The sequence below is a fragment of the Prosopis cineraria genome, unplaced genomic scaffold, assembly GCF_029017545.1.
Source record: "Prosopis cineraria cultivar Desert tree isolate PC_DT_omini unplaced genomic scaffold, ASM2901754v1 PC1, whole genome shotgun sequence".
NCBI lineage: Eukaryota > Viridiplantae > Streptophyta > Magnoliopsida > Fabales > Fabaceae > Prosopis > Prosopis cineraria.
Window position 1 is genome coordinate 55,731,537 of NW_026555332.1, and position 12,467 is coordinate 55,744,003.

At 39.5% G+C, this 12,467-nt stretch overlaps 4 protein-coding genes across 4 annotated transcripts; 3 read left to right on the plus strand and 1 right to left on the minus strand.

Annotated features, from left to right (window-relative positions):
- Positions 1–229: 229 nt before the first annotated feature.
- On the plus strand, positions 230–2,952 carry LOC129319424 (60S ribosomal protein L18-2). The gene is made up of 5 exons (XM_054964491.1): positions 230–366; positions 434–523; positions 620–748; positions 946–1,128; positions 2,590–2,952. Exons 1-5 carry the CDS (start codon positions 364–366, stop codon positions 2,746–2,748), a joined length of 564 nt encoding a protein of 187 aa, XP_054820466.1. The 5' UTR covers positions 230–363; the 3' UTR covers positions 2,749–2,952.
- Positions 2,953–4,971: 2,019 nt separating this feature from the next.
- Positions 4,972–6,150, plus strand: LOC129292303 (RING-H2 finger protein ATL5-like). The gene has a single exon (XM_054929883.1). The coding sequence runs from the start codon at positions 5,135–5,137 to the stop codon at positions 5,795–5,797; it is 663 nt and encodes a 220-aa protein (XP_054785858.1). The 5' UTR covers positions 4,972–5,134; the 3' UTR covers positions 5,798–6,150.
- A 1,147-nt stretch (positions 6,151–7,297) lies between these two features.
- Positions 7,298–8,133, plus strand: LOC129305934 (pectinesterase inhibitor-like). The gene has a single exon (XM_054946163.1). The coding sequence runs from the start codon at positions 7,376–7,378 to the stop codon at positions 7,928–7,930; it is 555 nt and encodes a 184-aa protein (XP_054802138.1). The 5' UTR covers positions 7,298–7,375; the 3' UTR covers positions 7,931–8,133.
- A 2,259-nt stretch (positions 8,134–10,392) lies between these two features.
- LOC129322405 (probable pectinesterase/pectinesterase inhibitor 7) lies at positions 10,393–12,467 on the minus strand. The gene is made up of 2 exons (XM_054968737.1): positions 11,432–12,467; positions 10,393–11,330 (listed from the first exon to the last, which is right to left on the minus strand). The coding sequence occupies exons 1-2, from the start codon at positions 12,432–12,434 to the stop codon at positions 10,636–10,638; spliced, it is 1,698 nt and encodes a 565-aa protein (XP_054824712.1). The 5' UTR covers positions 12,435–12,467; the 3' UTR covers positions 10,393–10,635.

Sequence of the window (12,467 nt, forward strand, 5' to 3'; positions counted from 1 at the left end):
CAAATTATTCTCTAAGAAGCCTCTTTGTGCATACCAAACAAACAAAATTTTAAACTTCACCTTTAGTTTACCTCCCTATCTTTAATTTGCTGCAACCAAACGGGACACAAGGTGGATGGGGATTCGTGATGGAGGAGGACTGGAAGAGATAAAATGAAACGTAGCGTTTGGTTTAGTTACAAGACGACCTGGCGATCGTAGTCGTCGGATTAAACGGACGGACTAGATACAGTGCAGGACAAGAACCTAGGGGGCGGAACTTGGTTTGTTCTCCGCAATCGCAATAAAACCCTAATTTCCCCCTCCTGGATTCATCCTAGAGCAGCAACTCGGTGCCGCAGAGACGGAACCAGTCCATTCACCATGGTTAGTTTGTCTCTGAACCCTCCTCCTTCTCGCATCGACTTTCTGTTCTCATTTTCATCAATTGCAGGGTATCGATTTGAAAGCAGGAGGTAAGAGCAAAAAGACCAAGCGAACCGGTCCCAAATCTGATGATATTTACTTGAAGCTCCTTGTCAAGGTTCCCTCTCTCTCTCTCTCTCAATGTCACTCTTCCTCCCCTTTCTAGTTTTACTGCACTGCTGTTGGTAATTGACATGACTTGTTACTTTTTCAGCTTTACCGGTTTCTTGTTAGGAGGACTGAGAGTAATTTCAATGCGGTGATTCTAAAACGGCTTTCCATGAGCAAGGTCAACAAGCCGCCTCTATCTCTATCTCGGTTGATTCGTTTCATGAAGGGAAAGGTACCTATCGCTTAGGTTTTGAGCTTTGTGTGGCTTTGTTCACAACCTTGATTGGTTACATCTGCTACAAAATAGTCGATACATGACAGTATTTGTTAGCTATGAAAATGTTCTCTTGGAACCTTGTGTTATGTGCAACTACTGAGGAAAAAAATATAAGATATTTCTTACCTATTTCTTCTTGGTCCATGCATTAGGAAGACAAGATCGCCGTAGTGGTCGGGGCTGTGACCGATGACACTCGTGTGTATGAAGTCCCCGCGCTGAAGGTGACTGCTTTGAGGTTCACTGAAACTGCTAGGGCTAGAATTGAGAAGGCTGGCGGAGAGTGCCTGACTTTTGATCAGCTGGCTCTTAGAGCTCCCCTAGGACAGAACACGGTATAAATTTTTACGCTGCTAGTATGTTTTGCATTATATGCCGGATTCTAAATGTGATTTTTGTTCTGAATGTATTAAATCGAAGCCTTAACCATTTTGCTGTTGCGTAGTTGAATTTCTTCATATTCCGTTGCCCTTTTTTGAATGAGAATGTTTAAGAACGGTGGTGTAAGAAGAGTTTTTACTTGTAAAACATGTAGTCCCTCGTAGTTTTAGATTTAAGTGATAGAAAACAAGTACAATTTCATGAAGCCTAGCATGTCACTTGTTTTTCCAATTGTGGCCTTTGTCACTATGAGCATGCTTATCTCAACTGCTTGTATATTCTTATCGGGAGCGTGCTTGTGGATTACTTAGCTATTGTAATGAGTTATTCCTTTTCTTCTTAAGACATGTTATGAATCTCGGTTCATGTTACAAATCAGAATATTGTTGAGCCGTGACTCATATTGAATCATAAGATTCACGAAGAAATTATACATGAATAACTAGTTTTCTAAAATATAAATTTCGTTAGTTTTTAAGTGATGCTTAATTATATACTCAAGGGAATGTTCGATTTCTGAAGTCACCTTCAGTATTCAGAGGTAGAGATCTGACTTTGAAGTGGTGGGGAAAGTGACAAGAAACCGGTTTTAGGAATGTTTCATGGAAGATTACTCTATTTGAAGTGAGAGGCTGAGTCGAACACTTTATTTCTGTGGATATTTTAGAGTTATTACTGAATACAAAGGAGTCAAAGTCTATAGTCGCCCTTGACCCCTTGGACTGTCATAAGGACACCGAGTGAGAGGTACAAAAAACCTTTTCTACTGAGTAAAGCAAGAGCTAAATCAGGAATAGAGGAAAATAATATATCAATAGAGTATATGTAAGTTTTGGTTATCATAATACTAAGCTATCATAATCATATAAGTTAAAATAGTTAGCTTTCAGGATAAAGTATGGTAATAAGTCACCAACAGGGATTGGGTCTAATGGAAAGGACTAGTTTTTTACAACTTGGTGAACCAATAAGTATGGTAATAAGTCATGCAAGATTCAAGCTAACGACCAAAAATTGGGAATGTAAGAAGAAACAAGCAATTATGGTATGTGGAAATTATTCTTATTCTTATTATTTGTTTATTTTTAGTTTTTAATGATTTTCATGTTAGGCAATCACTTCTAAAGTCCATTTAAAATTAATAATGTTCTGAAACAAGACACTCTAGCTAGGGTCCGCATCAAAAACCTTTCGTATTCACTTGTGAGGGTTATAAATGGTGGAGGAAAATAATGTGATAAGTACTTAACTTTGTATCCTGACTGGCCTAATAAGAATCCTGGTGACTTACTGGATATATATTTATGGTTTATACTTATAAAGTGTAATTATTTCATCTCACTTGTTTGTTCTTTAAAGCAAGGAAATTATAGACGTGATGCTGAATCACGATTTTTTCTCTGCAATGATGTCAGGTTCTCCTCAGAGGTCCTAAGAATGCCCGTGAAGCTGTCAAGCACTTTGGGCCAGCTCCAGGTGTGCCACATAGCCACTCGAAGCCCTATGTCCGTTCAAAAGGAAGGAAATTTGAGCGGGCCAGAGGAAGAAGAAATAGTAAAGGATTCAGAGTTTAAATTCTGGAATTCAAGCATCGTGGAGATTTACGTTTATCTTGCAGTTATTTTGTATGTCGTCTCCTTTGTGACGTTAGAACTGTTTGCTTTTGGTAATTTTAATTTTTTGCTGAGAGAGTGGAAGAAGGCAGACAATTTTGTTTTGAGAAACAAATTTACTAATGATTGATGAACCTTTGGTGTAGCGTTTCGCTTCACTGACTAGTGATTGTCTGATATTGATCTGATTCCTTTCTTTTGATAAAACCGGAATTTTTTTTTTTTTTAACTATCGCTTAGTGTAACGCGCAGTTAGTCGATGCCGCAGATGAATGAAGCCACCCTATTGGCTTTTTTTTTTTTTAAAAAAAAAAGGTGCCTGCTTCCTGAGACTTGGAGCCAGGCCTTGTATGCACCCATTGGCAAGAAAATGCTTGCCCCTCGCGAATCCTTTCTGCTAATATTAGAGCCTGTTTGGTAGTGCATCGAAAAGTGGCCAGTGGAAAAGGAAATTTGCCTATTTTCATCATAACGCACGTTTGGCACCACGCCACCACCTGCCCTTTAAGGATGCCATTCTCCAACGGTATTAGATATTTCCTTTGAACATAGGAGAATCACTCCCTTCGATGTTAGTTCGGAGTCCCATTTGGCTGCGTCGGAATTCCCAAATAGCCTCTTCATCTTCGTGTGACATTAGCGGCGTTCTGTGCTCAACTGTAACAAGTCTTTCTTGCTCGCTCCTATGGTTTTCTGCTTTCGTAGTTGTGGCTTCATGGCTGCTCTGGGTTATCGCTTTATACTTTCTTTCTTTTGTTGGAAAAGGTGTGTTGGGGCTTAGAACGAGGCTTGATTTTTTTTGAATGATCTGCTGGCCGGAGAGGGCGCAAAAAAAAAAAAAAATTTGGATAGCCTCTTTGATGGCATGAAAATTTGAGTTTGTGCATTCAAAGAACCATATGAGATCATTAGCATATTAGGAGTGAGTGATTGGATTGCATTCTGGCAAATCTTAATACCTTTCCATGATTTACTCTTTTCACGATCAAGGATGACGCATGATAGCACATTTGTAGCTAAAATGTAAATGTAAGGGGATCCTCTGTTGGCTGTTGGGGGAGATGGGGCAGGAGAGTTGACTATTTAAAAGGAGTCTGTATCCAATTGTAGACGAACATTGAAAGATGAGATTGATCCATTTTGGCAGAAATCCCATTTTCTGTAAGATAGTCGTGACAAAATTCCAAGACTGTGTGTCGAAGGCCTTTGAGAAGTCAATCTTTAGAGTTCCCAGCTTCGTTTTTCTGTTGTCTGCATGGTGAATTAGGTGCATTAAATCAGCAACAAGCAGGATATTACCCGAGATAAGTCTGTCTTTAAGAAAGACACTTTGAAAATGGTGAATAAGCCTGCTCAATACTTCATTCAGCCGAAGGCGAAGTGTCTTAGAGGCAGTTTTATACATTGTGTTGCACAAACTTGCAGGTCTCAGATCCTTAAAGCAGGATGCATGTTCAGGATGCCATCCTATCCTTATGAAACAAGTCGTGCTCTTGCCTTCCCCTTTTTCTCCGGGGGGGGGGGGTGTTCGCGTGTTTTAGCATATTTTATTCCGATCAATGCATAATAACTAAATCGAAGGAAGTGCGTTCAATTTTTCTTCTTCTGGTGTATCACCACATACCGGCGTGGAGTCACTTTAACTTCAATCCTAATTCCAGGTTTTAAAAAAGAACGTTAACAATCCACAGGTTAGGCATGTGCTTTCGTAGATAACTCACCAATGTCAATGTGCTAATGTATCAATATATAATTAAAAAAAAATTCCGAACAATTAATCAACCTTAAACGGTGCAATAATTTTTTTTCTCGATGAAATGCCATAATTTTTTTGAAATGAGAAATATGTGTAATTTTTATTTATCACGAGAAAAAAAATCTTGTGTATAATTTTTTTATCACAAGAAATATGCATATTTTTTTCCCTCAAAATTTTACTTTTCCATAAAAAAAGAAAGACACGCGTTGACGTACAAATACAAGCATATAATATCAAATTCGAACCGAAACCTATTTCAAAAGACTGAGATAGCATGGCCACCAATTAAAGACAACCATTCTTTGACAATTTGCAAAGTTATATATATACTTGAAAGGTGTATAATCATCTTTTTATTCAAAACGAGTGCATATTTAAAAAAATCAGATATCAAGTTGCATAGGAATATCTCACGAGATTTACTTGATTAAAAATAAAAAATTGAAATTATTCCGGAGCTAACAAAAATATTGCGGGAAAAAAAAAAGGAACCTTCGACTAAGCTTCCCTCCACCCACAATCATAAATAAATAACTGAAAGTCTGAAACTACTCTCTGTCCCAACAGTCTCACACTGCGCTCACGGATATGGATACGGACGCTCACAATAATAAATATGCCCATAACGGTAAGCTCCTGCTCTGCTCTGCTACTCTTCTCTTCTCCATGATTATCCTCATCATCTTCCTCCACACCTACTCTCCCTCCTGCTTCCGCCGCCGCCGCCGCCGCCCACAACGCCGCGGTCGCCAGACTCAGCTACTCCTCCCGACTGCCACCGCCCACCCTCAAACGGCCCTCGACCCTTCTCTTTTCAAGTTCCTTCCCACCTTCATCTACTCCAACAACACCCACCCCCACCTCCAGGAATGTGCCGTCTGCTTGTCGGAGTTCCAAGAAGACGAGGACGGTCGCCTCCTCCCTAACTGCAACCACTGTTTTCATACCTATTGCATTGATACATGGTTCCGCTCTCATTCCAACTGCCCAATATGCCGAGCACTGGTTCAGCCTTCAACAATCTCGCCCCAAAGAACAGAGGCGGCTGTGTCCGAAGGAGAGTTCGCTGGCTGCTCGTATCTTCCTCCTCCGATTTCGTGCCCGAGGATGGAGTTCGATTTAGATGTGCTGGGCGTAATAGTGGAGGCGAGTAAGGAAGAGTTGGGTCAGAACAGGAGGAGTTCGGAATCGGGTTCACCAGGAGAGACCCGATTGAAAAGTTCCGATGATGGACGATGGAAGGGTATTTGACTATTTGGAGGGAGCGGGTAGCGGAAAGCCGGGGACAATGTGGGGTTGGGGCCCAGACTGGCCCAACGAGCCAAAGGACGAAAGTGGCCTTTTCTTTGTTGATACCGACTAATATTACTATTCACGTTGCTTTAACGCTTTGTATTCGAAAAGAATCTGTAGGCTAAATTATCTGTCTTATCTTTGTGAATAGTCACCTTAATATAATTATGTACACGTATTTTTTTGTGGGTTGTAATGGCTGAGTAACTTTGAGTCTAATCTCTAACAATATTATTAGGTGTAAAAGCGTAACACTGGTCACTAGGTGTAATATTATTTGGATGATTTATATTATGCCCCTTTGAATGTGAGCATTTGTTTATTTATTTATCTGGCAATGAATTATATTTTGAAATCCTGTTGTGTTACTCGAAATACATAAATAGGACAAAAATGTGAATGACGTGGTCCTTGTTGGTTACCACCAAGCGGTGGCGCTGCTGCAACCTGCAATGCGGTTTTGCTTAATTTATGAGAAATTGATTGGGCTTCTGCTTCCGCTTCCGCTTGTGAGGACACTGTTTGATTGACGGCTATTTACCACTACTTTCCTTTTGTGCTCCAATCTCAATCTAAATAAGTCCAAGTCCTATCCTCTTCGGGTTTTTTGGGCCACTACCCTTTTGTGCTCTATCTCTTAATTTTAACATCATTTTTTAATCCTTCACTGTTTACCCTTTAATTCTTTCATTGGCTCAATATAAATATTCAACACTAAAATTATTAGCATAAAGTTAACAATAAATGTTGGTGGTAAAAAATAGACTGCTAGAATTATGAAGCCACGATTTGGCAAATGATAACGCGCATGACGGTCAAGGAAATGTTTGGTCCACAATTTCTTTTCTTTTTTTTAAATTTTTTTTAAAAACTGTAGCTAATAGCTCTCGGTCTTCCTCGTTATTCTATTTCGCTTGGAGTGGGCCTGAGGCTTTCAAATGTAGCATTTTTGGGGCTACAAGTTTAGACGACATTTTCTCGACCTCGTTTACCTTAAAAATCAAAAAAAAAAAAGCGTTTTACCAAGGAGAAGTAAAACATCGGACGCATGTGTGGCTCGGTATTTTTTTTCCTTTTGGGCCTTAAGTACAAGAGTTCCTTGTAAGAGGCTGATTCACCTGGGTGAATAATTAATAAATAATAAAAATGATTATAAAAATGGAGTTCCCATCCCTAGAATACGAATATTGACCTCAAGAATTTAAACACAAAAAAATAAAAATAAAAATAAAATTACAAGTCACCACTGCATGCGTCCAACTGTAATTTCAGTTTTTGGTAAAAGCTAGATAACTGCAACCTAAATACGAGTAATTTCATTTTTGGTAAAAAGAAAAAACTAGATAACTACAATCTAATTTAAGAGTGGCTAAAAGAGAATTACTAAATTTAGAGGAACAATAATACATTTAGAAGACGGGCATTTCAACTTGACCATTCTCATAGAGAGGCCAACCATTCCCATTCAATCACAGCAAACAGCAGTTTGTAATATATACGAAATAGCAGCTTCGCTTCAGAAAGCAAAGAGCGAAAATGAAAAACATCTCAAAGCTGTTGATGGCATTAATGGGCGTGTGCGTCCTGGTTCTGATACCTCACCAGATTAACGCAGAAGAAGAAGAACTGAGAGGGGAGGCGCTGGTGAGCAAGGTATGCGAGAAAACGCCATCGAAGGACGTGTGCATGGAAACCCTAAAAAAGGACCCGAGAAGCCAAACGGGAGGGCTGAAAGAGATGGCGTTGATATCAGTGCAGGCTGCCAAGGACAACGCTACAGATATAATAAATCACTTGAAGGTGCTGGTGGTGGATGACAGTTTGCCGCCGGATGTGCAGCAGGGCATGTCGGATTGCTTGGATATATTGGGAGACGCACAAGAGCAGCTCAACACGGCAACGGCGGCGATGCTGGTGAAGATCGGAGAGGACACTGAAAAATGGCTGCAGGCTGCGGTGGACGCCGTGTCAACCTGTGAGGGTTACCTTAACGGAGACGATCACCTCCTCTTGCATAAAGAGGACAACTTCCGCCTCTTGTGCAGCATTTCCTTGTCCATCTGCCAGGCCTTAGACAATAACCAGGTCTAATTAGAACCAGCTTTTATATATTTCATTTCCTTTCACGTCACTCTCCTTTCTAACCTAAACATAACATTCCTTGCTTGTTATTACATTTCATAACCTTATTAAAATATATCCCTGGCATTTTCTCGATCTCGAATTAATTCTGTCCCTTGCACAATTGGATGTAGAAATGGGCGCTGACAGCCTGACACCCGCACTTAATAATTAGTCGTTAACTTAAACAAAGAAAAACTATGCAGTTTTGTGTGGTTGCATCTTACATGTATGTCACAGCGGCATTCCACGTCTATTAATGACACATGCATGGCATGAGACGACTCTCCAAATGTACGTTTAATCTGTTAAGATGGGTTTGGTTAATATGTAAATTATGAAGCTAGCACAGACCGGAGCAGTCCTAAAATGCCTCCTATTATACAAAAATTACAACATACATCAACACCTTTTAAAGTGGGGTGCCAGAGACGATCAAACTTCATACACACGCCAATCAGGAACAAAATAATTCGCTTACATGTGTAAAATGATCACTCTCTTTCATGGTGGATGAATGAATATACTCGGATTCTTTGCAGCTGGAAGGCGAACATGGTTACTGACAATGTAAAGAACGAATTTTCCAAAGCAAGATAAACCCGAATTTATCTACTTCTAAATTGTAAAATGAAAGCACGTGGGGTAATATTTGTAGCAGCACAGATCATCAAGTGGCTCACACTTGTGAAAGTGCGATGCCATTCAGCTTGCTGTGCCTCAAAACTGAGGTGATCTCAATATATAAATGTATGAAAACAAACAACAGTATCTACGTTTAACATAAATGAAAGGGAAAAGAAGAACCGGCCTTGGACCTTAATGTTTAATTTAATGGTTTGCTTTCATCCAAAGCATTAAACAAATGCAGGAATATAATATCATACTATCCATTTTTGTGAAAGGGCATGTGTATGGTCCAGGTACGCTTGAGTTGGAAGCAAATGCAGTTTAAATCAGCGCGCTGACCAACTAACTGGATGCTTTAATCCCGTTGCCTTGTCAAAAGCAGGGTCTTGTGCAAATGATTGCCGTCCGTGTCACGTGCCGAGTCATTTCTTGAATTAGCTGTCTATAAGTAAGCTAAAACAAAAGAACTCGTTGATGAGGTAATCAGATATCATTATACCAACTAATAACTTGATAAGTAATTACTACCAGAAAAATACAAATTAACGAGAGAATTTAATAAAGGATCTTTTATTCCTCTCTAAAATATCAAATTAGCGAGAGATGTTAATTTCATAACTTGACTTAATATTAGTGAGAAAAATAGTGAGGGACTGTCAATCCCTCTCTAAAATAAGAGAATTAGCAAAAAAAATAATGATGGACTATCAATCCCTTTTTAAAATAAAACAATTAACGAGGAAAATAGTGAGGGACTACTAATCCTTCTCTAAAATAAAAAAATTAGCGAGAAAAATAACAAGAGATTATCAATCCCTCTCTAAAATAAAATAATTAGTGAGAGATTTTATTCCTAGCTAATTACTACAAAAAAACTAACTTTTGGGAATGACTTTTAATTATAAGTTTAATTATTTTTATTTAAGAATAAAAATTAAATTTAAAATTTAACTAAAATATTTATAATAAAATTATTTAATATTTACTATATTCTTTATTTTAAGTTTATTTTCATTAATAGAATAATATTTTATTAAAAATATAATGTAAAGAATGATTTAAATAAAATATAAATATTTTTAATATATTAATAATTGAAAAGAAAATTTAATATGTATATATGTGTGTATTTTTATAATATATTATTTAATATATTTATGCAGTTAAATAATATATATTTAATTTTTTATATAATAGCTACAAGTGCCTTTCAATTCAATTGACAGAAAAGGAGAGCATAAGGCTTGAAGGGATCGTTATTTTTAAATAAAGGTATATTTAGTGAGAAATTAATCCCTCGCTAAATTATCAAATTTAAAATAATATTAGTGAGAAATTTAATGAGGGATTCAGTACTTTGCTAAAATTAGTGAGGGATTCACTAAATCCTTCACTAATTAACGAGAAAAACATAATTCCTTGCTAAAGTTAGTGAGTTCTTTTTTAATTATAAATTTAGCAAGAGATAAAATTTTTTATTAAAATATAATTTAATTAAAAAAATGATATTTAGTGAGAATTGTGTTAAATTTGAATTTTTTAATAGTGATGAGTATGCCAAATATATCACTGCTACGTACACTTTGGGTGCTCTTTCGTGCAAGGCCTTCATATATACTTAGCTGCCTAGTCTCATTATATTTTCTTAGAAAAGCTTAGATCACTTTCACTTCCGTTTCTCTCAAATTCGGCTTACGATTTTTGATTTGGAAAGGAATTAAACGACACGGAAGCTACTAAATAAAAGAGGCAATAGGGTAACAGAAGTACAAAAAGTAAAAGCAAAAGAAACAACGGGAACGGAAGTCAAAATCAACATATAATTTTGGATTAGTGTATCAAAATAATTATACTGAATTTCAACAAAGGCATATATAATCAGTAAAAAAATTTTGAAACTGAACATATTTAATTTGGGGGGCTACTAGGGTGTCACGACTCACGAATGGACCATGTTAAGCCCCGTCTTTGCTTTTGGCATAACCCCGTTTATTCTAGGAAATTAAAAAAATGGATAATAATAAATCAATTAGAATATGCCCATATCAATTGATCAAGGTGCTGGTGTACGCGACTCCAGTGTGAGGCAGCCAGTCATCTCCGAGCAAGAAGTTGGACACCGTGAAATTAGCAGCGTCGGTGGCGTTAATAACATGGTAGCCCGGCCACGTCACTCTGTCGGCGGTGCTCGACCCAGGCCCACTGTTATTGAACTCCGCATAATACAGAGTGCTTAATGCAAAATCACCGTCCCATTTCTGCCAACCCGCGCTCTGTATCACGCTATCCATGAAGCTCTCCATATAAACCGTCCTCGAATACGCCTTCCACGGCCTCCCAAGATAAGTGCTCACCGAACCGTTGCTCGCCGCCAGATCGTCGGTCGCTCTGATGCTGCAGTTGTGGATAGAAATACCCGTGTTTTGATTTGGGTCGGTCCGCCCCTGTGCTGTGATGGCATTGAATTGCCCGCTCATTGGTAAACGCGGATACAGGTTGCAGTTTTGGAGCACGACGGCGGCGTTTCCGAATATGAAATCAACGGTTCCGTATACATCGCATTCTCTGTAAAACTGTCTCAGGGAATGCACGTATAACGTGTCCTGATACGCCTCGAAGCTGCAACTGTAAAACGTGGATAAATCTGCTCCGTTTCGAACTGCGACGGCCTGGTGCTTTTCCGGCCCCGCGGTGTTGCGAATCGTCATATTCACTCCCACGAATCCTTTTCCTGCCACAGCTGCATATGCACCATTCACAAAGTAAGCGTTAATTCTCCACCTTCAAAAAAAAATTTAAAAAAAATGTCGAATTTTGCAGAGACATTCTTCAGTTAATTACCGAAAGTTGCGGAGTTGAAGGTGGTCCACCCGTCAACGACACTTCGGTTGCCGGTAATGATGGTCTTGTTGATACCGTCTCCGACCATCATCAAGTACGTCTTTTTCTTATCGATGGTGACGTATTCTTCGTAGACACCTGCGCTGACGTAGATGAGGAAGTAGCCGCTCGTGGAGGAAGACTTGTTTGGAGCAGCAGCAATGGCGTCATTGATGGTGGTGAAGTTTCCAGTCCCGTCTTGCCTCACCGTCACGATGTCGTTCACAACAACCACGTCACCGCCCACGGTGGCTGTCTGAAGCATTTTTCTCTGACTCACAGACTGGTAGATGGCAAGAGTTCTGCCTGACATTTTCAGCGGCAAACGGCCATTTCCGAAGGCAAGTTGTTTCCTGGTAGGCTGGAACGCAGTCGTTTTGGTCTTGGTATCGGGAACCCAGCCTTTGGTGAACAGAGCTAGTGACATACTGTATAGCTTGGTATCGTTAGATAGTGGGACGGAGAGTCCGTTCCTGACGCTCCAAGCTGAAGCCGTGTCTTTGAGGCCATCCAGGCAGGTCTGCTGGTTAGTTAAGATAGCACTGAGGAGGGTTTGGATATCGTCAGCTTGCAAGCTGGGAAGAAACTTAGTCGTCTTGTTCACAGTTTGAAGGGAATTGGAAAGGAAATCATAGTTGAGCCCGCCGAGCGTCCGGCAATCTTCGAGTGCACGAACAGCGGCCGCGGATAGAGTAGATCGTCGACGGAGATATTTATCGACGAGGCTCAAGAATTTAAGAGACTGTGATAAGGATTTACTGACGGACAAGCGGCCATAGTCGTAGACATTGCCTTTCTGGGGAGGGAGAACGGACTTGCAGTAAGAAGGGTCAGGGGTGGAACTACATGCGGTTCCCGGGGTGACAGGAGTCGAAGGAGAAGTGTCTGCAAAGGCCAAGGAGGTGAGCAGGGGAAGGAGAAGAAGAAATGACATTGTTGAGAGAGAACGTAGCTTGACTGCCATGTTGGTATTCTTGAATTTGGAAACTGATGAATG